The sequence below is a fragment of the Hippocampus comes genome, unplaced genomic scaffold (assembly GCF_001891065.2).
Source record: "Hippocampus comes isolate QL1 unplaced genomic scaffold, H_comes_QL1_v1.1 scaffold620, whole genome shotgun sequence".
NCBI lineage: Eukaryota > Metazoa > Chordata > Actinopteri > Syngnathiformes > Syngnathidae > Hippocampus > Hippocampus comes.
The window spans coordinates 150,434-173,224 of record NW_017804841.1 but is presented as its reverse complement, the minus strand read 5'-3'; the positions used below and the strand labels follow the sequence as shown (position 1 = coordinate 173,224).

Sequence of the window (22,791 nt, the reverse complement as noted above, 5' to 3'; positions counted from 1 at the left end):
TTTGTTACTCATTTTTTGCAACCTCATAGTGCGACGTGCACGCATTTTAGGGGACCAAATATGGTTCAGACAAAAAAAAAAAAAATGTTTTGCATTCGCGTCTTACCTGTACTGTTCTTTCGCCTGCATCACGATGAAGTCCCACTTGTGATTCATCCACTTGTGAAGGCGGTTGTACTGCTCCTGAGGACGCCCCGGAGACAACACAACCGTAAGCCTCTCCGGCAAGCAGCGGCGGCAGCGTTTCTTGGCCTCTCTGACCTGCTCGTGCATCTCCAAGATCCCCTTCTTGCGTATGTTCCTTTTGGCCAAGTAGATTGCTGCGGCGCAGGTACACGTATTAGGGTTGGTTGATGTGTGCTTAGACCTGATCACACTCACCGTAGTCGGTATCCTCCACGGGCCACTGCTGGGCAGGCCAGAAGTATGGCGTCTGAAATGAAAAGTGGGGCGTGTGGATGACAATGAAGACTCACGGTTTTTCCTAACTTTACCCCGATTGAACCAAGACATGTAATTTATTACCTGGAAGCGGTAGAGTGACGCGTCGGGCTTCAGCAGCAAGCGCTTGTGGTCCTGCAGCGGGTACACGAAGCCCAATGCCACCAGCATGGAACCCAAACCTCTGGCCTCTGACCACAGCAACACAGGGCGAAACTTTACAGGTGTTTATTTGCCCCGTGTTGACTTTCCAAGTTGTTCAGGCGTTAAACTGACCTCTGGAGTCGATTTGGAATCTGTCTGCCAGCCACGCAACTATGTCTTCACCTAGAGACCACATATTCAAATGACATCATTTGACTGACAGTATGCACACGTGCGCATGTGTGTGCATGTGCGTAAATGCCAGACCCCCTCTGACACACGACAGCTGACTACCTTGGCCGCCTGTGGGCCTTTCTGGCTAATATGATGCAGCGTAAAAAAAAAAAAAAAAAAAAAAGGACAGGGAAGAAAATAGAAGTAGAAAAATGTCATTAGCGATGTATTCTCCCTCTATAATTGCCTCTTCTGTCTGATTTTCTTTCGCTTCCGTCTGTTACTTGTCATTCCATTTCTCCCCTCACTTTGACGAGTCCACGGGGGTTGTCATGGCGACAAAATCTGAAGCTCTCGAGTTTGAGGCGCTGCGTCTCGGCCGTCAGACGCTGATTACACAATCACTCAGCATCAAGTGTGTGCTGCTCATCAGTGTGTGTGTGTGTGGGGGGGGGGGGTGCTCACCAGTAATAGCGTGCGGTATGGTGGTGATGACCAGTCGCTGCGGCTGAGACTTCACTCCCGATTTGGGATCCTGCATCTCCAGCAGTACCTTTTCCGCCTGTGGGGGGGGAAGAAGAGGTTACCATGACAACTAATGTGGGGGATGCTGGCTGGTGAGGGGGCTAGACGGGTTGCTTTGACAACAGATTGCAAGGGCAGTTTGAGATTGAAAATGTCTTCCAGGTGCTTTTAGTGGTAGAACTTTAAATACGTTTCAGGTAACCTGAATACACTTTGTTTGTCACTCTTGATTTTCTTTGATGTTGCCTCAACTTGGAGCTAAATCAACACAAAAGTGTCAAGAGGGGTGCACACGCCTTCCTCCTGCACGCGTGATGTGGGAGAGATGAGTCAAGATCCAGTCGCTGGATTAACTTCTTTCTGCATGGGCCCCACTTCACTGACAATGATCCTGTCTTAATGCTTATTAAACTGCATGACCTTATTACTGTGAGGAGGTGAGCAGTTTATTAAGGAGCTGATAACATTCTGATAACATGTCATGCATTTCTAATCATCTGTTCACTGATTTACATTCAATATTAAAACCATGCAAACAACCTCATGGCAGCTAGTCAGAGTAAATAATCTATACAAAAGATTCAATTAGATTATGTCCCCCCACAATACGTGCTTTGTTTTCCATACCCGTAGATATGCTGTCATGGAGCCTGAGGGCTGGCTGTGTTTTGTATGAGCAGAACCTTACCTTTTTAAGACACGCCATCCTTGGCCGATATCTCTGCCCGTGATCCCGCAGAGTGTTTCTAATTGTCATGCTGCCTGATGATAATAGTGTCCACTGACCACACGCTCAATGCAACTGCGAGCTGTGTCGCCGAGGGATGCTGGTTGGAGAGGATAATCAATACCGGTGGTGCCTTCGCGTACTCACAGCGAGCTCGGAAAATTTATATTTGTTATAACTAGCAAATTGACATTGCATTGTGTTACTGCATTTGTAACAATATACACTTACGGGATCTACGTTTTTAAATGATGTTCAGGCGCCATTAAGTTTGTTCGAACGTAAAGAGTAGCTTTTTTTATATTAGTGTGTTCAACTCCGTTGTCCCTGAACGACGCACCATACCTCAAAACTAATAGGAATCGACCAATGAAAGGCGTTTTTTTCAGAAGTTACATAACAGTCCTCTTGGGGGCGCTATTCCATTATCAAGAGTTTAAAGTTTAGTTTTATGACCGTTCCGTTGTTTTATATATTAATAAAATGCTTTTTATCACCTATTATTTGAAATGTGTCGTTATATTCATCTCCCAAGACCTCAGTTTAAGCTTACGTGGCGTCTCACTCCTCCGAGCTAGAGCCGTGTGTGAATGACTCGATATAAATGCGTCTTTTTTTGTGGACGTCTGACCAGCCAGATGATAAGATATGTCGGCTTTTTAACGAGCTAATCTGGCCGTGTCCGGCGCACTTCTTAGACGGCCGTCCAAACAAGTCTACTTCCTGAATGTGGGAAGGGGCTTGGTCCCGTGCCTCCTTGCGCCGCCGCGCATAGCGCAGCCAAATTAGCATCGATGAGGCTCTCGCGAACATGGCGGATTTCCTGCCGTCGCGCTCCGTGCTTAAAGTTTGCCTTCCCGTGTGTCTGCTCAACAGCAGCGAGGTGGAGCAGGTCCGCCGCTCCAAGGAGATCGACCGGCGGCTCTCCCGGGAGAAAACCTACGTAAAACGCCTGGTAAAGATACTGCTGCTCGGAGCGGGCGAGAGCGGCAAGTCGACGTTCCTCAAACAAATGCGGATCATCCACGGCCAGGACTTCGACCAGAGAGCCCGCGAGGACTTCCGAGCAACCATTTATAGCAACGTTATCAAAGGTGAACTGCAACAAAAAAAAAAACAAAGTACTACAATGACAAATTTTTGGACGCGTGAATGTGAGGCGAGGCCCGCATTTTGTTGGTTAATAATGGCCGGGAAAAGTTTGCCAGAGAGGCACATAAACAGTCCTCGACACACCCTACACGAGAGCCCCCTTCTGCTTGTTTAAACCTGTTTTTGGCATACGTTATCGGTTTGTACCGTCGCTTAGTTTCAAACTTATTTTTTTTAAAGTGACTAAAGCAAAATAAAATAGGGAATTGTTGCTCACCAAGCAGCTCAAATGTAATGGTAGTAATTAAGGTGTTCCTGCATGGTAACTTTTCTCATAGAAAGTAAGACTAAGGTCAGCTTGCTGTACAATAAAATAGACACCAGTATAATATATAATAGCGTAGTCGAAGCAGTCTCTTTATAAAAACATATATTATGTAATAACAAACTTTGCCAGCTGGTGCTTTAGGCGTGTGACCTTGGCAGCAGTACATTGTAATAATCCAGCCGTTCCCAACCTCTGTTGAGCCGAGCCACATTTTACATGATAACAAAATCACCCGTACGCCACCAGACAAAAATGTAAATTAGGTTACGTTAATTTTACTATCTGCAGTGTAGCAGAATGTCATTTCATTGCTCCGCTTGTCAGTAACCGTTGCTGGCATAGATTGATGAGCAAATTTGTAGTGGCAAGCCCTGATAGGGAAATGCCAAAAGTCACTTTGTCTCATCATTTACAGACTAATTAACTTTAATTCGCCACGGCATCACACACTGGTTGGGAATCACTGACGTAATTATTTTTTGACGAGGGGATGTCGCGATCACATTACTGACATTTTAACATCGAGTCGCATGATTTTCGAACCATCTCCGCACACATTTCACCTATTGCGGCCTATAAAACGAGGCATTTTTTAAATAACAATTGTGACTTAATTTATTTCATGTATTTTCTTTCCTAATTTGTTATCCAAACATTTTTCTGCATTTAATTAACCTGCCAATCTTCTCCCCCTTGCCAGGCATACGTGTGTTAGTGGACGCTCGCGAGAAGCTGCACATCCCATGGGGGGACCCGGGCAACCAGCAGCGCGGCGACAAGCTGATGGCGTTTGACACGCGTTCGGCCAAGATGGTCCGCGGGCAGTTGGAGACGCCCGTCTTCCTGCAGTACCTGCCCGCCATCAAAGCCCTGTGGGCCGACTCCGGCATCCAGCACGCCTACGACCGCCGTCGCGAGTTCCAATTGGTGAGTCGAAATGCATCGGCTCATAAAATTCAACCTTCTTTTTCCTTGCAGCTGACTGTTGAGTGGACAGTCATGTGACCCGCTCAACTTCCTGTTTACACCTTCCTCTCTGTCATAAGATGCTGACATTCCGCCCAGATGGTCACTATAAGCACAGATTTCAATAACCACGGATTGAGATTCAGTCCGCCCCTTGCGACGTCTGACACTTCATGTCGCTTTCACATGAAAATCCACTTTTTTTTCCTCTTCTTTTTATGGGTTTGTTTGAGTTGCACAACGCTACTGCCGCAGGTTCTCAATGGTGTTTTGTTAACGCCGGAGCACAGACACAAGTGTGATCAGAGCAGGAATGTTGATCTGTCGTTAAACTGCTTTATGCTTACCGGTACAAACGGGTGGGGGTTATTGGCTCGCCCACCGAGTGTTACTTGCGCGGTGAGCTCACGCAGCCTCGCATGGAAATTTTAATATTCTCAGGTTTGTTTATTTATTTGTTAACTATTTCGTGCGTCAATAATGATAACCTGTAACCTGACAACAGGATCGGCTGTCCACTGTAGTCACCGCTGTCGCTGAAAGGGTTAAAATGCATTCCGTCAGTCTCTGTGCTACTTTTCAGGGCGCCGTTGTCATCGATGGAAACAGGAATTGAAATCAATGCGGGGCGATTTTGAACAAAATGAATCTTTCAGCCTGTGGCAAAGAGTAAAATGTATCAGAAAGTGAATTAGGCGAGGTGCCACGTGTGGGCTGGAGGGACCTTTGAATTGGGACAGCCTATGTGGTGGGTGAATGATGTCATCACCCTTCGAGATGCCACACGTTTTTTTTTTTTTTTTTTAATACAATTAGCTTGATAGTTCCATTTGACGTTTTTGGGGCCTGATCTCAATATTCTAATTGTGTGTGTGGATATGCACGGGCTGAGTGTGAAAGGATGCATGCGGGCGCGATGGAGTGCACAAATTTTAATTACGTTCAAGTAAATGAGCGTATCGCTCCATGCGCGCGTGTGTGAGTGAGTGATAAGTTACATAGAAATACAATCGTGTTCCAGTTTTGCTTTCGCAGCAAATAGCAAAAATCTCTTTTTTCTTGTCTCGCTTCTCCTTTTTTATTCCCTCTCTCGTCCCCGTCTGACCGATTTGTCGTCAATTTTGAAACGCCACCCGCGCCTGTTCTCCATCTTGAGTGCTCTTATCTAGTCGTGCATGTGTGCCACCAGTAAGTTTGCTGATTTAGAAGTGTGTGTCACTGGGATTGTTAGCAATTTTTTTTTTGGGTGGGGGGGGGGCAAAGAGTGAAATTAACACAAAATGCATGCAAAGGTTGTTCCAGTGAGAAATTGTAACATAACTGAAACCCCGAGAGAGACACCAGGAAAAACGATAAGGAAAATCACGACACACACACACACACACACATGCAGATAAAGGAATGCATGTGAGTCTCTGTGGTTTCATGTCCAGGCTTGCATTAATTGCCCCCTTCAGCAGAATCTTCCAGAGGATATGCGCACAAGCTAGTGTCTCCATTTTTGTGTGCTCGTGTGACACGTCCAACTGCATCATCCCACATGTGACTTAACTGTAACGTGCTTGTGCGTGTGTGTCTTGCAGGGCGAGTCTGTCAAGTATTTCTTGGATAATCTGGATAAGCTTGGCGAGCCGGTAAGTTTTTTTTTTTTTTTTTTTGGGTGGGGGGGTGGTGTTTTGTTTTTGGGTCGATTTCTACCTTCCATCTACATGCGCTCCCCTGCTCCACCCCACTTTTTTTTTTCTTTTTGAGGTCGCGGTTCCATATCTTGTGTCTAAACAACGACATCGCCGCTGGGGGTTCCGATTTGAATAACCGCCTCACCGCCACGGCATTCGATTCACCCGCAACAATTTATGTTGCTGTTTTAACAACTGTTGAAACTATTGTCCATTGATTTGAAAAATGTTTGCGGCTGTAAACTGCGGGGAGCATTTCTAGTATTTTGTCAGTTCAAACTCATGGTCAGAGAAGATACAATTAAATTATATATCTGTATATATTTCTGTTTTCTTGATGTTAATAAGGATCCAGTGTTATGCAGAGGTGTGCTTATAACATTTTTTTTTTTTTTTACCCTAAAAGTAATGTGTCTGTGTGTCTGCCAGAATTACCTGCCGAGTCAGCAGGACATACTGCTGGCGCGAAAGCCCACGAAGGGAATCCACGAGTACGACTTTGAGCTGAAGAACGTCCCGTTCAAGATGGTGGACGTGGGCGGCCAGCGGTCCGAGCGGCGGCGCTGGTTTGAGTGCTTCGACTCGGTCACCTCCATCCTCTTCCTCGTATCCTCATCCGAGTACGACCAGGTGAGGGGATTTCTGTTCTCTCCGGACCTGACTAGGGTAGCAAAGAAAGACTTTGAAGCAAATTGTAACTGGATCATTTTTTGTGCTGCTACTAATTTCTATTTTACAAGGTGGGGGTAAGCATGACTAACTTGAATGTTCCTCGTAGGTTTTGATGGAGGACCGTCAGACCAACCGGCTGTGTGAGTCGCTCAACATCTTCGAGACCATCGTCAACAACCGCGTGTTTGCCAACGTGTCCATCATCCTCTTCCTCAACAAAATGGACCTGCTGGAGGAGAAGGTGAAGAGCGTGCCTCTCAAGGACTACTTCCCCAACTACAGCGGGCCCGAGCACAGTTTGCCTGACGTGAAGGACTTCATGGTGGAGTGCTTCCGGGCCAAGCGACGCGATGCCACCCAGAAGCCGCTCTATCACCACTTCACCACCGCCATCAACACGGAGAACATCCGACTGGTGTTCCGGGATGTCAAGGACACGATTCTCCACGACAACCTCAAGCAGCTCATGCTCCAATGACCGCCGTGCACGACTCTAGAATAAGAATCTAGTAGCACGCGTCGGCTGCTTTTACAGTATATTAGTCGTGGTTTAGTGGTTTGCGACGCGGGGCCCGCCGACACGATGCTGACGAGACGTCCTTTGGCTACACGCTACGTTAGAACGTTTTACGCGATGGAATCGAGAGAACGCTCAATGTTTTCATCTATGTTGGGCCGTCCGTTTTTTTTTTTTGTTTGATTTTTTTTTTTTTGGTCCAAGCACTGAATTCATGCAAGTAACTCGAGTCGGTTGTTGCACTGTTCCACACCCCCTCTGCTGCTTCGTGAATAGATAAACAGCAGACACTCCTACTTATACCTTGTTTCTCCCAAATCGTCCTGGTCCTGACCTTGTCCCAGGTCACAAGTGTAACATCTGCAGAAAAAAACTGAATGACCCTGTGATGCCTTAAGAGACCAAGTTATTGTGATTCGCAGCCAGTGTGCTTTGTGATCATCAGGTGCGCTGCAGGAAATTTTCCAATTTCACAAATTATGTATTTAATACAATGAATGTCTTTGTTCATCAATATATGCCAGTGACAAGTGAAACAATTAAATGCTCTTCCACTAGATGGCAGAAGATGCGTCATTAACCTGCGTGTCCTCTTTTTGTCACATTTGTTTAGCGTGCTGAGTCATTTTTGCCAATGTAAATACGTGCCTTGCCTCAAAGATTGGGGAAAAACTCAGTTGCAGTGATACCTAACCTTTATTGAGCCAGTGCACATAAATTTACATTCGAAAAATCTCACAGCACACCAAACGAATGTGATAAAAATTTGACAAAAAGCAATCGGCGCTCTTGAAAGGGATTTCAATTGCCTATTGATGCCACAAGATGGCGGAAAAGCAACACTTTCTCTGTCAGACAGGGCTATGGCCTATCAAAATACACCAATGCTCCTTCCCTTATTTCAATGTAATTCCACTGCACCAAAGCAGTACTTATAGGGAAACACTGTATACTGAATGATAATCTAAAATCATGGTCATCAACCAATCAAAAAAAAAAAAAAAAACAACTGGCATAAATACATGAACAATGTTATGGTAAATAATTTTGAAATTTGATAATTCCTACAACACTGTACATTAGAACTTTCTATGACTAATGTGGTAGTATTTTGCCTAATAACCGACACAAGCCTACACTTCTCTCAGGGTTGATTTTTAAAAAGAAGTCAATAATCCACATGCAGGTTTTTGTTTCCATTCTTTGCTAAATACCACACACACACACACACTTTGAGTTTTCCAGTTGTTCCCCCAATGAACCAACCCTGCCCCAAGCTTTTGGTTGTACATAGTCAAATCCGTTTCTGTTGTAAATAATACTTAGGTTTATCTACTTGTATGTAAATGGTTGTAGAAAGTTTTTGTTCCAAATCACTGCGTTTTCCAATCAAGTTTTTTTTTTGTCATTCTTCTGCCATATTTTGTTAAAAAATAATTTCCCTGTGTCAACTCATGCCACTCTAACTTTATCAATAAAACAAACTTTTCAAAAGAAATGTTATTATTCTTTGATGGCACGTTTTTTTTCCAGTTTTAAAATTATTTTACACACAGGTCATATTGAGGTTGCGCACTTGCTTTACCCGCAGGAAAAAATCGCTTGGTCTCGTTGGAAGAGAATTTTTATGCCAAACCGGAAATGCGAATACATCATCATCACATCGCGCCTGCAAATTCAATTAAATTGATTACATTTAAATTCCGTTTTTCCCCCTTGTTGTTGTGTTTTTTTCAGTCTCAATTAAGGCGCTTTGAACGACCAAACGCATTTTAGAGCCAAGTTTAGCCATTTCTGTTCAGGCTTCTGAGTGACCACCCAAAAGTAACTCGGGTCCTTCTACTTGCTGCAACAACACGACCGTGAAAGCTATTCGGCGATTCAGCGTGTCAACCCTCATTGATTGCAATTTATAACTTATAAACTATTACGACTCGTTTAATTCACGCTCAGAAAATATAAGTTATATTATTTTTCTTTTTTTCGTTGGCACGTGCGAAATGAGCCTGGGTAAGTAAAAAAACAAAAACAAAACGTGTCTAATTACTCGTCTAACGGTTCAAAGACAGGTGGAAAATTAAAATAAATCTTTTCACGCACATGGTCATATTGAGTAGTTTAATTAAAAAAGACATATTCATACATTTTGGAATAAAGCTATTTATGAAAAAAGCAAACTGCCATGAATACTTTCTGGATGCACAGTAGCAGGATTATTGTAATTGTGAGGCGTATTGCTCCTCATTTAAGTTCATGACAGCAGCATGTCTAACTATTAACGTGACTTCTAAAAATTCCATTCCATTGATCGTTTCCCCCCTCCCAACTACAGAGGTATGTCCATTCTGTGGCAAGTCCTACAAGAGGTTAAAGAGCCACCTACCTTACTGCAAGGCAGCCAAGCCTCATCCCCTCCACCATGAGCGTCTTGAGTCCCCGCCGTCCGGACGACTAGAAGCTGACTCGTCTAAAATGAAGGGAAAGAAGAAGAAGACGACGCCGCTCAGTGAGAAGGCATCACCAGAGGTACCTGGGAAAAACGGACAAACATCCACACTGTCGAAGCCAAAGAAAAAGAGCATTCACACCTCAATCGAGGTGGCAAAGTCCAGCCAAATTTCTCCAGGATCGGATTCAGCTCCACAAAGTCTGGAAACTGTCCCTCTAATAGCCACAGGCAAAAAGTCCAAATCCAAAACCTACTTGCCTGAAGAGTCCCCAAAACCCCAAAGTGCCTCTAAAAAGAAACAAATCAAATCCGCACAAAAGGAAATAATGGACAAAACAAAGGACATGCCCAGGATTACACTCCAGCACGTTGGCAGCACATTGGGTCGGGCCAAGACCAGCAGACCCGTCTTCCACATTGAAACCACTCAAATGAACACTAAATCCAGTCCAGATTTATGTCCGACAAGTACAAGTACCGTACAACCAAAACAGTCTCTACATTTGCAAAAGGATGATTTGTATGGATCCAAAGCAACCCCTATTCAGCCTCCGCTTCTACCCAACCTCCGAACATCCAAAGTTGTTTTTCAACAGACAGAACTCACTTCAATGTTAACAGGTTGCCTTTCCAACCTTCAGTCCAAACCCGAAGATGCATTAGTGACAATAGAAAGGAGGAAAGACAACTCCTCAGGTCAGTATTTGACCTTACTGTGCAAAACACACACACACACAAAAAAAAAATCAACTGCAATATAGAGCTTGTTTAAAAATAAAAACAAGTGTTGCATTTATAAAGCTAAAAACCAAAACACAATTTATATAAATCCCAAATATATGTTTAAATGCATTTTATATAATCTTGTAGCATTAGAGTCAAAAGCATACCACATCCTCGTGGACAGCGTCTCATTTTTGCAATGCAGGACGCAGCCTGGGTCAGGTGACGTTGAGGGAGCTTCCTGAGTGGATGGCCTGCAGGATGCCGCGCCGCCCGGGACACGCGGTGGAAATGATGCAGAGAGGTGAAGAAACTATAAATATACTCTCAACAGTCACATAATTAGGTACTCCTATGCATTGGGTCTGTTAAAAATCTGCTGTGCGTCCCCTACAGGCTGGCAGTGGTACTACAGAAAGTATATTGACGTGAGGAAAGGCGGCGTGGGCGGCCTTGGCATGCTGCTGGCCGGATATTGTGTGCTCAGCTATGTCTGGTCTTACCCTCATCTTAGTAAGCACACACATATCATGTCTTTATGGTGTCAAGACTTGGGATTAGTTTTTAATTGTTTCTTTGTTGTTTTTTTTTTTTTTTTAGAGCATGAGCGCTGGAGGAAGTACCACTAAGACCAGAAGTATATGCGAAAACCAAAAAAGTGCATAATAGAAATAAACAAACGACGAATAATCTACTGAAAAAAGTGTGACCCAATGTACGTTTAATAATTGTTGTCGCCCCTTTTTGCCAGTTATCGACGATAATCGCCACTTTACAGGAGTTGAAGTCATTTTATTCAAGTCACACCCACTGTCGCAGTACCTCAAGCCTCCACTGGTCGTCGCTGTTAAGAGTCGTGCGCTCATGCATCACGTGTGCTGGCTTTGTAAGAGGATTAAAATGGAACAGACACAGTATTTAGATGGATACATTTTCTATTTCAGATCTGTCAATGGTGCAGATATTCAGACATATGTCCCCCCCCCCAAAAGTTCCTCCCACCCAGCTCAGATTCGCTTGACCAGAATACCAATGGAGACTCTTGCCGTGTTTGTATTCAAAATGAATTTATTGTTGCTGCTACGGCAACACAACAATGAACGACTGACGCAAACATAATACAAAATAATTGCCATTTTCTCTGATTGTTTTTTTTTAAACATTTTTCCTCTTCCATACAAAAATTATAAATATTTTTTTGTTTGTTTATACAAAACGACAAACTATACAGGATCAAGTCTGACAATACAAATAGAAAGCACGGGCCTGTATAGTGATGACAGAATGGCACCGCGGGGCTTAAAAACATTTTTTTGCTTGATAACCGGACATTGTTTAATGCACAGCAGCGGCTAGAAAATGACGGACACTCCGTCCATCTATTTTCTGTAGCGCCTGTCCTCATGAGGGTTGCGGATGAGCTGCAGACTGACTTTGGAGCGAGAGGTGGGCTACAGCCTGGACTGGTTGTCAGCCAATGACTTGCAGGGCACATTTAGACAAACCATTCACACCCAGAGCGAAGAACAATTTAGAGTAGTCACTGAACCTAAACTGCATGACTTTGAAATGCGGGAGGAAGCCAGAGGAGAACATGCCAACTTTGAGATTTGAACCCTGAACCTCAGAACGAACGCACTAACTACTAGTACACCATTAATGGTCGCTGAGAAAAAAAAAAGGGGCCTTCAGTCTGCGGTTGAAGCTCACTCGCAGGTTTAAACATTGGACTGAAATGGACTGGATTGAATATCTTCAGTCTGAATCATTCAAGCTTGATTTTCACAATGCAGCAACAAAGAGTTAGTTTGAGTCCCGTGTGACATCAATAACAGATGCTTTGTTTTGGTTGTGCTGTTGAGAACAAAGAAAATAAAAGCGGACAAGACAAAAGCATACAATCAATGAATCCTCCAGTTTAAAACCAAAGTAAATAAAAAAACAGATTAAGAAAATATGAGCAAAGTAACTTCCTCAATCTGAGGATTAATCTCCCCCTGGTGCAAACACAGTGAAATGATAGGCGAGTTTGCGTGTTTGACGTGTAGGGGCTCGCGTACCTTTAAGGTACAAAAAGAAGGGGAGTGGGGAGGAGGGGAAGCCAAAGAAAATGCCAAATAAAAGTGAGCGCGTGTGGCATGGTGGCTTACGGGACGCTTGTGTGCAGTCCGATGTAAACGGCTTTTAGTGCAATTCGTCAAGGAAATTTCGGAATCTTCGTGTAAACCGTTTGTAATAAAAGCCGAGGAGGCACGGAGTTGCCACAGCGAACATAGAATTATGGATCTTTCAATTGCACAAATTCCCACAGCATTGTGGGTGATTAGAAGTGCCTGTTTTCAGAGTATAGGAGGTCCTCGTTTTTTTGACGCTTGGCCAATACGAAAAACGACAGCGTTCTTGAATTGTTAGTTATGGCACGAGAAGGCACGCTCAGTCGCCGCTGTACTAACCGTTCGTTGAATTGTTTTATAACTATGGCCTAAGTCTTTTCATAGAAACGTTATTTGTACTTATGACACTTTTGAGGATCTGAATGTCGCGTCAGGAACAAGTTTGCATAGTGGCATAAGAACACAGCGGTCACGCGACAGAATAAGGCACGCTGAGATAGTGCTGTATTTACGGTTCATTGGTTTTATATTTAGAGTCTAAAAGTGTTTTTCATGCAGATACCGACGGTAATTTGAGGTTCTGAATGGTGAGTAAATGAAGCCGTTTGCGCAGAGGTGTAAGAATACGTCACTACCAGGCGGTGCCACCGTACTTCCTGTTTTTCATTTATGTCCTAGAATTGTTTTTCATTTACTGTAATGGTGACATTCCGAGGTTACGTACAGCACAAAATCAATTAATTTTTCGTATCAGCACAATAAATAAATCACGCAGCACAATAAGGCACACTCAGTTATCGCCGTACTTAGGGTTTATCATTGGAGTGTTTTTAGATTTATGGCCTACAGGTGTTTTTCAAATTATGACTTTCGTTATTTTGAGCTTCCGAACGGAGCGTAATGAAGTCGTCGGTGCCGCGGCGGAAAAATAGTCACCACCGTCTTTGCTGGCCTGCAAGTGTTTTCATTTGAAATATTTACAATAATTCTGACTTCACTAATTCATTAGTGTCAACTACACGACGCATTCCGACCAGTTCCGCTTCCTCAGAAAAGAAACTCCGTCATAAACCGAGGACCCCCTGTATCTGCCAAAATAAAACAAAAGTAGTGCTACATCAAGAGCAGGACAAACTACACGAATCGACTACCAACGAAACTCCATGTGGTTTGTTAACATTCCAGGATGCTGTTGACAGCCGCCTCCAGAGCAGAGTCTGTGTCCAGGTGTGCGGGCGAGGCCGCCTGGAGGTGCGTGTGACCCCCTGCAGGTGCTGCAAAAGATGAGTGGTTACCTTCCTGCCCCAAATGCTGCTGCTGCTGCTGCTGGGATCGCTTCAGTTCCAGGACGCTCTTGTTCTCCACAGATGAAGCTTGAAATCGATCACCACCACCGCCTCCTCCTCCCGGGTCGCAAAAGCCAGGCTGGGAGTCTGTCCTGTATGCCGGCTCATCTGAGTCTGTGTCAGGCGGTGGCGGCGGAGAGGGCACGGGATCTTGCAAATGTTTGGATTTCGGTCCGCAACAGAAGTCCTCCAAGAAAGCGTCTGGGAGAACAGAGCAGACAATGAGATCTTAAATGGACTCAAAACATGAGGGTCAAGGATTGGTACCTGGATCCACAAGTAGCATGCGCTTGTCCTGGGTCAGGCAGCTCCGCTCCTCTTGGTTGAAGGTCCTGTCGATCATCACCATCTCTGATGAAGGACTGGAATGCTGCCCGCAAGAAAAGAAGAGGACTTGCCAGGTTTTTGACAGTGCCCAAATATGGTGACAGAAACGTTTTCAACAGCCATTAAAGAGACGTTTAATTTATATGTTTCATATTGACAGAAAAATGTAATGTTTTGCAACTCCATAAAATACATTGATGTGAAGGTGTCACAATCCCCAAAAAAGCATGCAACTAAAACTTGGGGTGGAGGGGTACTTAAATGAGTGTTATAGTTAAATCAATTTTTTTTATCCATCTATTTTCAATGCTATTCCCAGCTGATTTCAGGCAAGAGAAAGGGGCAACTTAAGAAATATGCAAAATAAAATTTGTGACGAAATTTTTCCATTTGATGGGAATAGGCTACATAAAAAAAAAAAAAAAAAAAAAACATTTTGGATGAAAACAACATTGCATCTCCATAATAAAACAAATAAATAAAAATACCTTCCACAACCAAAAATATTTAAAACATTTATTTTTTTGTTTTTGGAAGCTTTGAAAACAGTATTTGTTTTGGATAAAGGCACTAAAATAGGGGAAAAATACATTTTAAAGTAATGGTGGAAATGCAACTGTCCAATACCTCGGATTCAGCCAAAAGCAGTCGTCGGTACTTATTGATCATGGCCTGGGTCCTCATCAACACGTGCGTCGCAACTGACTCAAACTCCTCATCCACTGTCAACACAAGAGTAGAAAATTTAAATGGCTGCTTCAGAAACAAAAATGGGGGGGGGGGCAAGCTACCCTGTGAGAACTCCTCCTGGCTGGGTGGCGTGCCTTGGAACACGTGGAAGGGCAGGAGCCGTTGCAGCGCATCACTGAACGACGTAAAGTGTCGCCGGTCGGGCATGTCCACCCTCTCGTGATGTTCCCTTAGCTGCTGTAAAATCCTGAAAAAAAAAAACATAAGAAAACCTTTACATTTATGAATTTATCATTTCTAATTCTGCTGTTTGGACAGGTGATTGTTTCATGATGTACTTGTGTGTATGCCGTGAAATTTTATGACTGCATTATTTCTAGTCAGTCTCGAGTGTGCGAGCTGTGAAGAAGCGACGCCATTACTGCGACCGTGTCACATACTGTATCAATGCTGAACTCACATTCCTCCTTTGGTCAGCGGCGCGGGCCTCTTGTGTGCGCTGAGCTGCACTTGTTTGACGGCAGCTCCAGAAGCATTCTGGGAAATCAGGAAGTGATTTGTCAGACTAACAGAGACTCTGGCTATATTCGGAATTGTTCATGACATTTTCAGTATGACATCAGTAGCTCCCTTTTCAAGATGCATGGTGGATTCATCGAGGCCACTATATAAGGGACCATTTTTGCCCACTAAACATTTCAACAGCATTATAAAACGGTTCGGCGACAATAAAATAAACTTAACAGTAGATAGTGATTCCAAACACAGCTACTGAAGCAACATTCCAGCATTGCTCTCACCTGTCTGTGTTCTTGTGCTGGCGTCGCTGTGTTGGGTAAAGGGGACAGTGATGTACAGTTAGCCGTTTGCGTCACTAGGAGGCGCTGCACGGGGCTACCGGAGAGCTGCCCCTGACTAACCAGTGCAAGCCGGCCCGCGGTGCACGTTGTGGGCGCGGTGCCCTTCCATGTTTGTGTCGCGCCGCCACTCGCCACGCCCTGATTCAAAATGAGCTGCCCGCTCGCTTGCGCTGTAATTTTTTGCCCGGCAACAATCTGCACCGCATTGTGGCCAGTGATATTGGCAGCGGAGTCTGCGGGGGGGCCGTTGTGAACTGCCAAAGAAGTGGGCAGCAAGTACTGTCCCGTTTGTATGTTGGTATGGGCCTGCTGCTGATCCACCACCAAGGAACCATTGGCGGTGAACTGCGGTGCACTTTTAGCCGTATTTGCCAACGGGGAGACCGCGGTCTGTAAACTGATGACAGTCTGAGCCCCAGCTTGATGCGGTTTAGGCTGGATCGGTCTCACAAGAGTCTGGGTTCCTCCTGGACCTCTCTGAATGATGACGTTCTGGAGGGGAATGTTCTTGAAGCCCACTTGACCAAGATGGCCCTGGGTAGGAGCGTACACCTGTCCGCCTGGAGCCGGAGACCCCGCAGCGGCGACGGGGCCCGCCGGCCTCAGCACAATCTGAGGAGTTCTTTCCAGACCGCTGAGCGTCATGACTCCGCTTCCCGCTCCGAACGAGCCGAGCACCTGGATGTGCTGCGTGGAACCGTTAGGCAACGAGGAAACGCCCTGAAGGAAATGTCCGGCCGGTAACGTGGCCGCCGCCGTGGTGACCGCACCCCCTCCGTAGCCCCCAGAGACCAGCTGGGACGGGAAGGACAAGGGGGCCTGCACGAGGGTGGGCGCGGGCTGCGTGTCCAGCAAGGCCTCCTGCGCCAGCGTCTGCTCAGTGATGTCAGCTTCCAGCAGAGATTTCTGGAGGATATCGAAGGGCTGCTCTTCGCCGAGGTCCACGCCACCTCCGGGTGGGCTGCCGGCCCCCAGGTGGTCCTCGATAAAGGAGAGGCTGCTGGAGAGCTGGAGGCCATCTCTAGCAGGAGCCCCGCCAAACTCGGCCATTGCGGAGGAGCCATCTTTGAGTCCGCCATTTGCCTAAAACGGGGCATTTAGAGAATTTAGGAAGAGTGTTAACATGCGCTGGGGATTGTTACTTCTTTTTAGTGATGCTGTTGCGGTGAACTTTTTGAACATTTAAACAATGACTTGCGTACTCACAGCATCATCACCAGTGAAGAAAGAGGCATCTGAGCCGTATGCAGCATTCGCTACATCGTCCTCTTCAATCTGCAGGAGGGAGAACACACGCTAACGACCACCTTAAGAGTTGAAATGTCATGTACACATGCCAAACATGTAACTAGAAATCTTTTTATTTTTAAAGAGCCACTCACGGACTTGCTGTTGTTGCCGTGTAGGTAGTCATTCAATGCATCCACATCTCTGAAAACAAAGTAACTTCATCAAGGTCAATGATCTTTAACAATAACTGAACAAAAATGTTGCATTTATGCCTGGTTGGGCCTACTAATTAAACTGTTATGAAATACAATGTTGAATGTTTTTATTTTACCCTAAAATATCCAGAAGATGGCGATCATCCTCATCATCCATGACACCTGAAGACAAAAGGACATTCAGGGTATCAGGTGTAAGTCACTTTGGCTTACTTTATTGCCATACAATCACTGATCGCTTCAATAAGTACAAGGCTGTATCAATACTACCTTTAAAACACAAAAATGCTCAGTTTTATGGTCACAGTGAAAGTACTTATATATGTGAGTTAGTTTGTACCACAGTACAGTCAGGCCTTTCGGCAACTGCTTGTGATTTGGCCCTATGTGAGCAACATTTAATGTAATGGGGGTTCAGGGATGCTAAATGTTGTGCCCAACATGTGTGTGTGCATTCATTATTTTGCCTCACTCACTGATTACTGTGAGGCCACATGGATCCAGTCATCTAACACCCTACGTTTCCAGTCACTGAATGGGCTGCAGGGGGGGAGGTGATGATTTGACAGTGATGTTAAGTTAAAAGCAGACACAGCGTAGGAGAGCTAAAAAGATGATGCAGAGTATCACCATCTGTGAACAGTGTGACCTTCTTTCAGACATGACCACTGTGACACACTACATCAGCGGCCACACCAATCCCCTCACATAGTGAAAAAGTACATCTGTGCGGAAGTAACCATACCATGCTCTAAATAACCTTGAACGGCAGACATAATGGATGATTGGCTTTATTTTAGCCATGAAGTGGATTGTTTGGCAAAGAATAAAAGGGGTAAAAAGACTTGATGCCAGTACTTGAGAAGCAATAATATTGTAACATTCATTTTTGGTGCATGTGTCCAGGAGCAACAGAGATTTTTTTTTCTGTGGTAAAACCAAATGCTTACTTTCCATGCAGTGAGTAATGTGCGGCTTAAGTGACATTTTCAACACAGGACACGCTAAAGTGACAAAATGGCTGCTGGTAAAGTCATACCGTTGTTTTTTGTTTTTTTTTTTTGCGCTGACTCGCTCAGACTCCATCTTTGAACCACCCGGGTCAACAACAGAGCTGAAAAATGTTCTTAAAGATATTTTCGGAGCAAAAATCATCATGCAAAGCTATACTGTTACCAAAAATCAAGCGTTGAACTGCCACTGTTCGGAAAAGGGGCTTTTAATTTTGGGAGAAATATTGTTGGGACGCCATTATTGTTTCTCACATCACAAGGAAGGTAAAATACAAAAACATTTAGCTCACACTCCTATATACTTGTAAAAGGTACTCGTTTATTTTAGGATCAATTTAAAACAAAAAGGCTAACGTGAAACCTAAGAACGGGTCCGGAAGGGCGTCGTGGCCAAAGAACAATAGTGTGAAATGGCGTCATAGCTAAAGAAGTGTGGTAGGTTAGTCACAAAGATAGCATTTGAAGAAAAGGGTAGGGCAACAAATTAAATTTATCGCTGTTCGGGACGAAAAAGGCAAAAGGACTCCAATCCAGCTTCAATGCCTTGAATGTCCCGGACAAAGCTCGAATTGCCCTTCAAGTCCCCCCTAGCTCGAACGCCATGTTGTCCGGGCGCATTGGAAACAAAACTCCTCCAAAATGAGCCGACAAACTCAGCTAAACGTGCAGCCTGTAAGCTTTTATTTCCAAATATAGCCCAGAATCGACATAATCGCAATCAGGGTGCCAGTCGACGTGGTTGCCTTGACGCGTTTTGGGCAAGGCTTTCTCACTCATCCCGAGCGGCGCAAAACGTCACATTTCCCCCGGAGCCAAAGCTGTGCCGGGCGGGTGTACTCTCTCTCGAACCCGGTCCTCGTCCCAGTCAGTTTCGTTCGCTCTGCAGACATTTTACAGGGCCAAACGGCCGTTTTTTTCTGTTAGCTAGCCTGCCGACGTGTCGTCGACGCCCTCCCCTTTTGAACGCGCAGTTAGGCGGAAAAACGAATCTATAAATATTTATCCCGATTAGCATAACATAAGGAGTCGCGGAGGCAAACCCTTTTTTTCTTTACTCCCTTCTCTACTCCACTTGAAACCCAATATCTCCATTTGGCCAACTTTTAATTCGCTCGCCCCCTCCTTCTCCTCCTCCTCCTTCTCCCTCTCTCCCACCACTCGCGTTATTTCGCCTCGCTCCTGTCTCCCCACACTGTGGTGCCTCGGCTCCATTTTCAAAGTTGTCTCCCTAACCCTCCCCGAAGGAGGAAGAGGGAAGGAGGCCGTGTTTTTTCCCTTGCAATTTTTATCCCAAAATGATAATACACTCAAAGGGGGAACTCACCGTCATGAAAAAGCAGTGCCTTGTCAACGGGGTTTCCTCGCCATGGCTGCACGGGCTGTGGGGGCTAGCGCGCGCGCCGCTGGAAGAACAAGTTCAAGGAGGGCACAGCAGCACCGGCGGCCCCCCTCCCCCACGTACCACAATCCTGCTAGTGCGATCATAAAAGTTGACATGATGGGGGGATTGGGTCCAAAAAAAGATTAATTAATGTTCACTGAATTAAAATACCACGCTTTACGTACTGCAATTAGTGAACTTTGTCCAGCAGTAGAAGGCGGGCCTGTGAAGCATGACGTCACTCGTGACAAGGGACTGTATATAAAGGTGTGGCACAAGTTACCTGGCAGTAGCGCTCATCTTTCATACACAGGACAAAAAGTTTCACATACACATTTTATCGTTTTTTTGCTGTCCATTCGCAACTGTTCACACAAACTGACTGCATTTGAAGTACAGCAGTGGTCCTCACTTTTTAAACCCAAGTTCCACCTAAAAAAATTCTAGGTTCTCCAAGTACTGTGCAGTGATTCGTTGAGACACAATTTTAATCTATACTATGACCAGTCTCATGACATAAAATATTTGTACAGTATCCTTAATCATCTTTCCCCATTCTTATGTGAGCACTACAGTGAATAGGTAGTGGTTACCACATCTGCCTCACATTTGATTTGCGAGAATGCTGAGGGTTATGTCTCTTTTGCCACCCATAAAAACATAAATTACTACTGTCCTATAAGTCATTTTAGTCAGTTTTTGACTTGGTGATACATACACAACCATTCAAAAGTTTGGGGTTCATTAAGGAATGTCCTTATTTTTTTAAGAAAACAATTTTCAACAATACCTTACTTACTGCACCTTAACTTGAGCAGCTCGCCATTACCAGCTGATCATCCGTTAACTTCCACCGCTGCCAATAACGATGGGGACCTTTCACTGCATCATATTAAGAAGTTAACCATCATGATGGCCAGCTGGGGAAGTCCTGAGGACAAGCAATAAATAAGGTGAATTAAAAAAAAAATGCACATTGGACAATATTGACATGCTGTATTGGAATTGGTCAACTTTTTCCAATATTAGAGGGCAGAAAAAATGCAAAAAGGAAAACTGAATTTAAAAAAAACTGAAGAAAAACCTGGTTATTGTATTGATTCACAGCATCATTTACCACGGTGGTTGTGGCCCACAGTCTTATTGCTTCAAATATTTTGAAATCTACGAGAGTCAAAATATTGCAAACATCAGTCTTATTGCTTCAAATATTTTGAAATCTATGAGAGTCAAAATATTGCAAACATCCATACATACCGAGCATATACACTAACATTCATGCCTCTGAAGAATCTAGTCTTCAATTGACCGAACATGCATGTTTTGAGGGTGTGGGAAGTCACCCACGCAGGGAACATGCAAGCTCCATACAAGAAGGCTGGCACAGAGATTCGTGCTCTAAACCTCAGAAAACAGATTGTGTCACCTTAAATGTATTTTATTACACTGTATTTTCATGCTGCATCTTCGATCATAGGGCCAACGCATCAAAAATGGTATACAGATCCTACATATTAAAAATAAATCAATAAGAAATTACAGTATATGGCATAGGGTTTTGTATTTGTCAAGATTCTCACACCCCTCCATGTTGTCCTGGTCAAAGAGAACACGTCACGTTAAACATCAAACATTAAAGTCAAGTAAAAAATAAAAATAAAAAAAAAAGGCCAGGTCGTGGTTGCTGAGCATCTAATACGCAAACACTGCCCCTGCTTTTCTACTCCCACTTACAACGTGTAAAGGTACGTTTACCAACTCATTACACGCGTGGACAAAACAATAACGCTCCCATTGATTGTTGGATATTAATATGACAAACGAAACGAAAACTTGACGCGAAAAAATATTTTTGTACTGTTGTAGTGCCGCCATCCTGAGCAGGGGGCGCAGGACGCCATCAACATCAAAACGAAGAAGAAAACGACTGTCGTCATCACAAGGCGACAACATGGAAGCGGCGGACGAAATGGTCCAGACGGACGAGCCGGAGAGTCATTCGGGCGCGTTTAAAATGAAAGAGCGGCTACAGAAGCGCCACAAAGCGAGGTTGGAGGATGTGGAGCGGCGAAAAGAAGCCAGAGAGAACCAATCGGTCGCCAAGGAAAGCGTCGACTACTTCTTCAGCACCTTCCACGGCGAGCGTGCTGCCGTGGAAGAGCTGCTGTGCGGATGTTTGGGCGCGGACGAAAAGGCGGTGGCGCAGAGGCTGGAGGAAGCTACGAGCAAAACGGTACAGATGCAAAAGTTCCTCAACGACAGCATGGTATTTCTGACCACCTACGACCAGCGGAAAGCCCAGATGGCCCTCCAGAAGCTGCAGACATGTCTTAACGAGACGAGGGAGCAGGCCATGCCCAAGAAGAAATTCGGCTTCCGGGCTCGCACCAAGGCATCATCAGCCACAGCGGAGGACTCTGTCGTCTCTGCCCCTGCAGATCACAGCGCTGCACAAGTGGATGGAGACCCTGCTGGTGCACAGTGCGGCTTCTCAAACATGAGCGACATGGTCCTCGTGAAGACGGCGGAGGACATCCAGAAAGAGGATGTGCTTTTGTCCTACCTGTCCAATTGCAAGGTGCGCCTTTACGGCGCGCCCAGCACACTGCACCTGAAGCACATCGACCGCTGTGAGATCCTGTGCGGGCCCGTGTCCACCTCTGTGTTTGTGGACCACTGTGAGAGCAGCACCCTGGCTGTGGCGTGCCAGCAACTGCGTACCCACAACACTAAAGATACATTCGTCTACCTGCACGTCACGAGCCGCGCCATTGTGGAGGACTGTCACGGCATCAGCTTTGCACCCTACTCGTGGTCTTACCCCAACCTGGACGAGGACTTCCGTGCGGCCGGCCTGGACGCAAAGCAGAACAACTGGGAGCTGGTGGATGATTTTAACTGGCTCGCTGCAGGGACGCCGTCGCCTAACTGGACCGTGATGCCCGAAGCAGACCGCAAGACCACATGGGACCCTTAGGGTCCCCTCTGTGCCTTAAAATTGCATTGAATTGTAATATGATAGAATGCATTGAAAGAAGTACACTCCTTGTCTGATTATTTAATAAATGATGCATGTGTAAAGAGTGTAACCTGATTTACTCTCGGGGTTTAACAGTATATACATTTTTTAGATTGGATTCATTTATTTGAAAGGGGACAGTGAAGTGGTTTAAAAAGC

At 45.0% G+C, this 22,791-nt stretch overlaps 5 protein-coding genes across 10 annotated transcripts in view; 3 read left to right on the top strand and 2 right to left on the bottom strand.

Annotated features, from left to right (window-relative positions):
- The window catches only part of LOC109516106 (regulator of G-protein signaling 9-like), a 29,266-nt gene extending 27,164 nt beyond the window's left edge, over window positions 1-2,102 (bottom strand). For all 5 annotated transcript variants that reach the window (XM_019870352.1, XM_019870321.1, XM_019870328.1 and 2 more), the window contains exons 1-7: window positions 1,973-2,102; window positions 1,225-1,321; window positions 718-768; window positions 526-632; window positions 382-433; window positions 262-320; window positions 107-183 (exon numbers count right to left, since the gene is read on the bottom strand). In XM_019870352.1, the coding sequence (XP_019725911.1) occupies window positions 107-183; window positions 262-320; window positions 382-433; window positions 526-632; window positions 718-768; window positions 1,225-1,321; window positions 1,973-2,041 (512 nt within the window). In that variant the 5' untranslated portion in view covers window positions 2,042-2,102. The remainder of the gene's footprint in view (window positions 1-106; window positions 184-261; window positions 321-381; window positions 434-525; window positions 633-717; window positions 769-1,224; window positions 1,322-1,972) is intronic.
- A 694-nt stretch (window positions 2,103-2,796) lies between these two features.
- Window positions 2,797-8,278, top strand: LOC109516320 (guanine nucleotide-binding protein subunit alpha-13-like). The gene is made up of 5 exons (XM_019870787.1): window positions 2,797-3,105; window positions 4,132-4,358; window positions 5,981-6,031; window positions 6,506-6,706; window positions 6,855-8,278. The coding sequence occupies exons 1-5, from the start codon at window positions 2,823-2,825 to the stop codon at window positions 7,224-7,226; spliced, it is 1,134 nt and encodes a 377-aa protein (XP_019726346.1). The 5' UTR covers window positions 2,797-2,822; the 3' UTR covers window positions 7,227-8,278.
- An 804-nt stretch (window positions 8,279-9,082) lies between these two features.
- Window positions 9,083-11,140, top strand: LOC109516329 (uncharacterized). Its single transcript, XM_019870799.1, has 5 exons — window positions 9,083-9,275; window positions 9,598-10,410; window positions 10,643-10,741; window positions 10,834-10,950; window positions 11,038-11,140. The coding sequence occupies exons 1-5, from the start codon at window positions 9,266-9,268 to the stop codon at window positions 11,064-11,066; spliced, it is 1,068 nt and encodes a 355-aa protein (XP_019726358.1). The 5' UTR covers window positions 9,083-9,265; the 3' UTR covers window positions 11,067-11,140.
- Window positions 11,141-11,487: 347 nt separating this feature from the next.
- On the bottom strand, window positions 11,488-21,261 carry bicral (BICRA like chromatin remodeling complex associated protein). 2 transcript variants are annotated; one of them, XM_019870251.1, is made up of 14 exons: window positions 20,871-21,261; window positions 20,418-20,544; window positions 19,799-19,868; window positions 19,557-19,701; window positions 17,696-17,759; window positions 17,336-17,381; window positions 17,157-17,205; window positions 16,981-17,049; window positions 15,715-16,857; window positions 15,375-15,451; window positions 15,016-15,161; window positions 14,852-14,946; window positions 14,165-14,267; window positions 11,488-14,098 (listed from the first exon to the last, which is right to left on the bottom strand). In XM_019870251.1, exons 6-14 carry the CDS (start codon window positions 17,374-17,376, stop codon window positions 13,725-13,727), a joined length of 2,097 nt encoding a protein of 698 aa, XP_019725810.1. In that variant the 5' UTR covers window positions 17,377-17,381; window positions 17,696-17,759; window positions 19,557-19,701; window positions 19,799-19,868; window positions 20,418-20,544; window positions 20,871-21,261; the 3' UTR covers window positions 11,488-13,724. The 2 variants fall into 2 exon arrangements, with proteins under 2 accessions (XP_019725810.1, XP_019725819.1); XM_019870260.1 differs by lacking the exon at window positions 17,696-17,759 and having other exon boundaries at window positions 20,404-20,544.
- Window positions 21,262-21,272: 11 nt separating this feature from the next.
- tbcc (tubulin folding cofactor C) lies at window positions 21,273-22,694 on the top strand. The gene is made up of 2 exons (XM_019870868.1): window positions 21,273-21,358; window positions 21,480-22,694. The coding sequence occupies exon 2, from the start codon at window positions 21,565-21,567 to the stop codon at window positions 22,588-22,590; it is 1,026 nt and encodes a 341-aa protein (XP_019726427.1). The 5' UTR covers window positions 21,273-21,358; window positions 21,480-21,564; the 3' UTR covers window positions 22,591-22,694.
- Window positions 22,695-22,791: the final 97 nt, after the last annotated feature.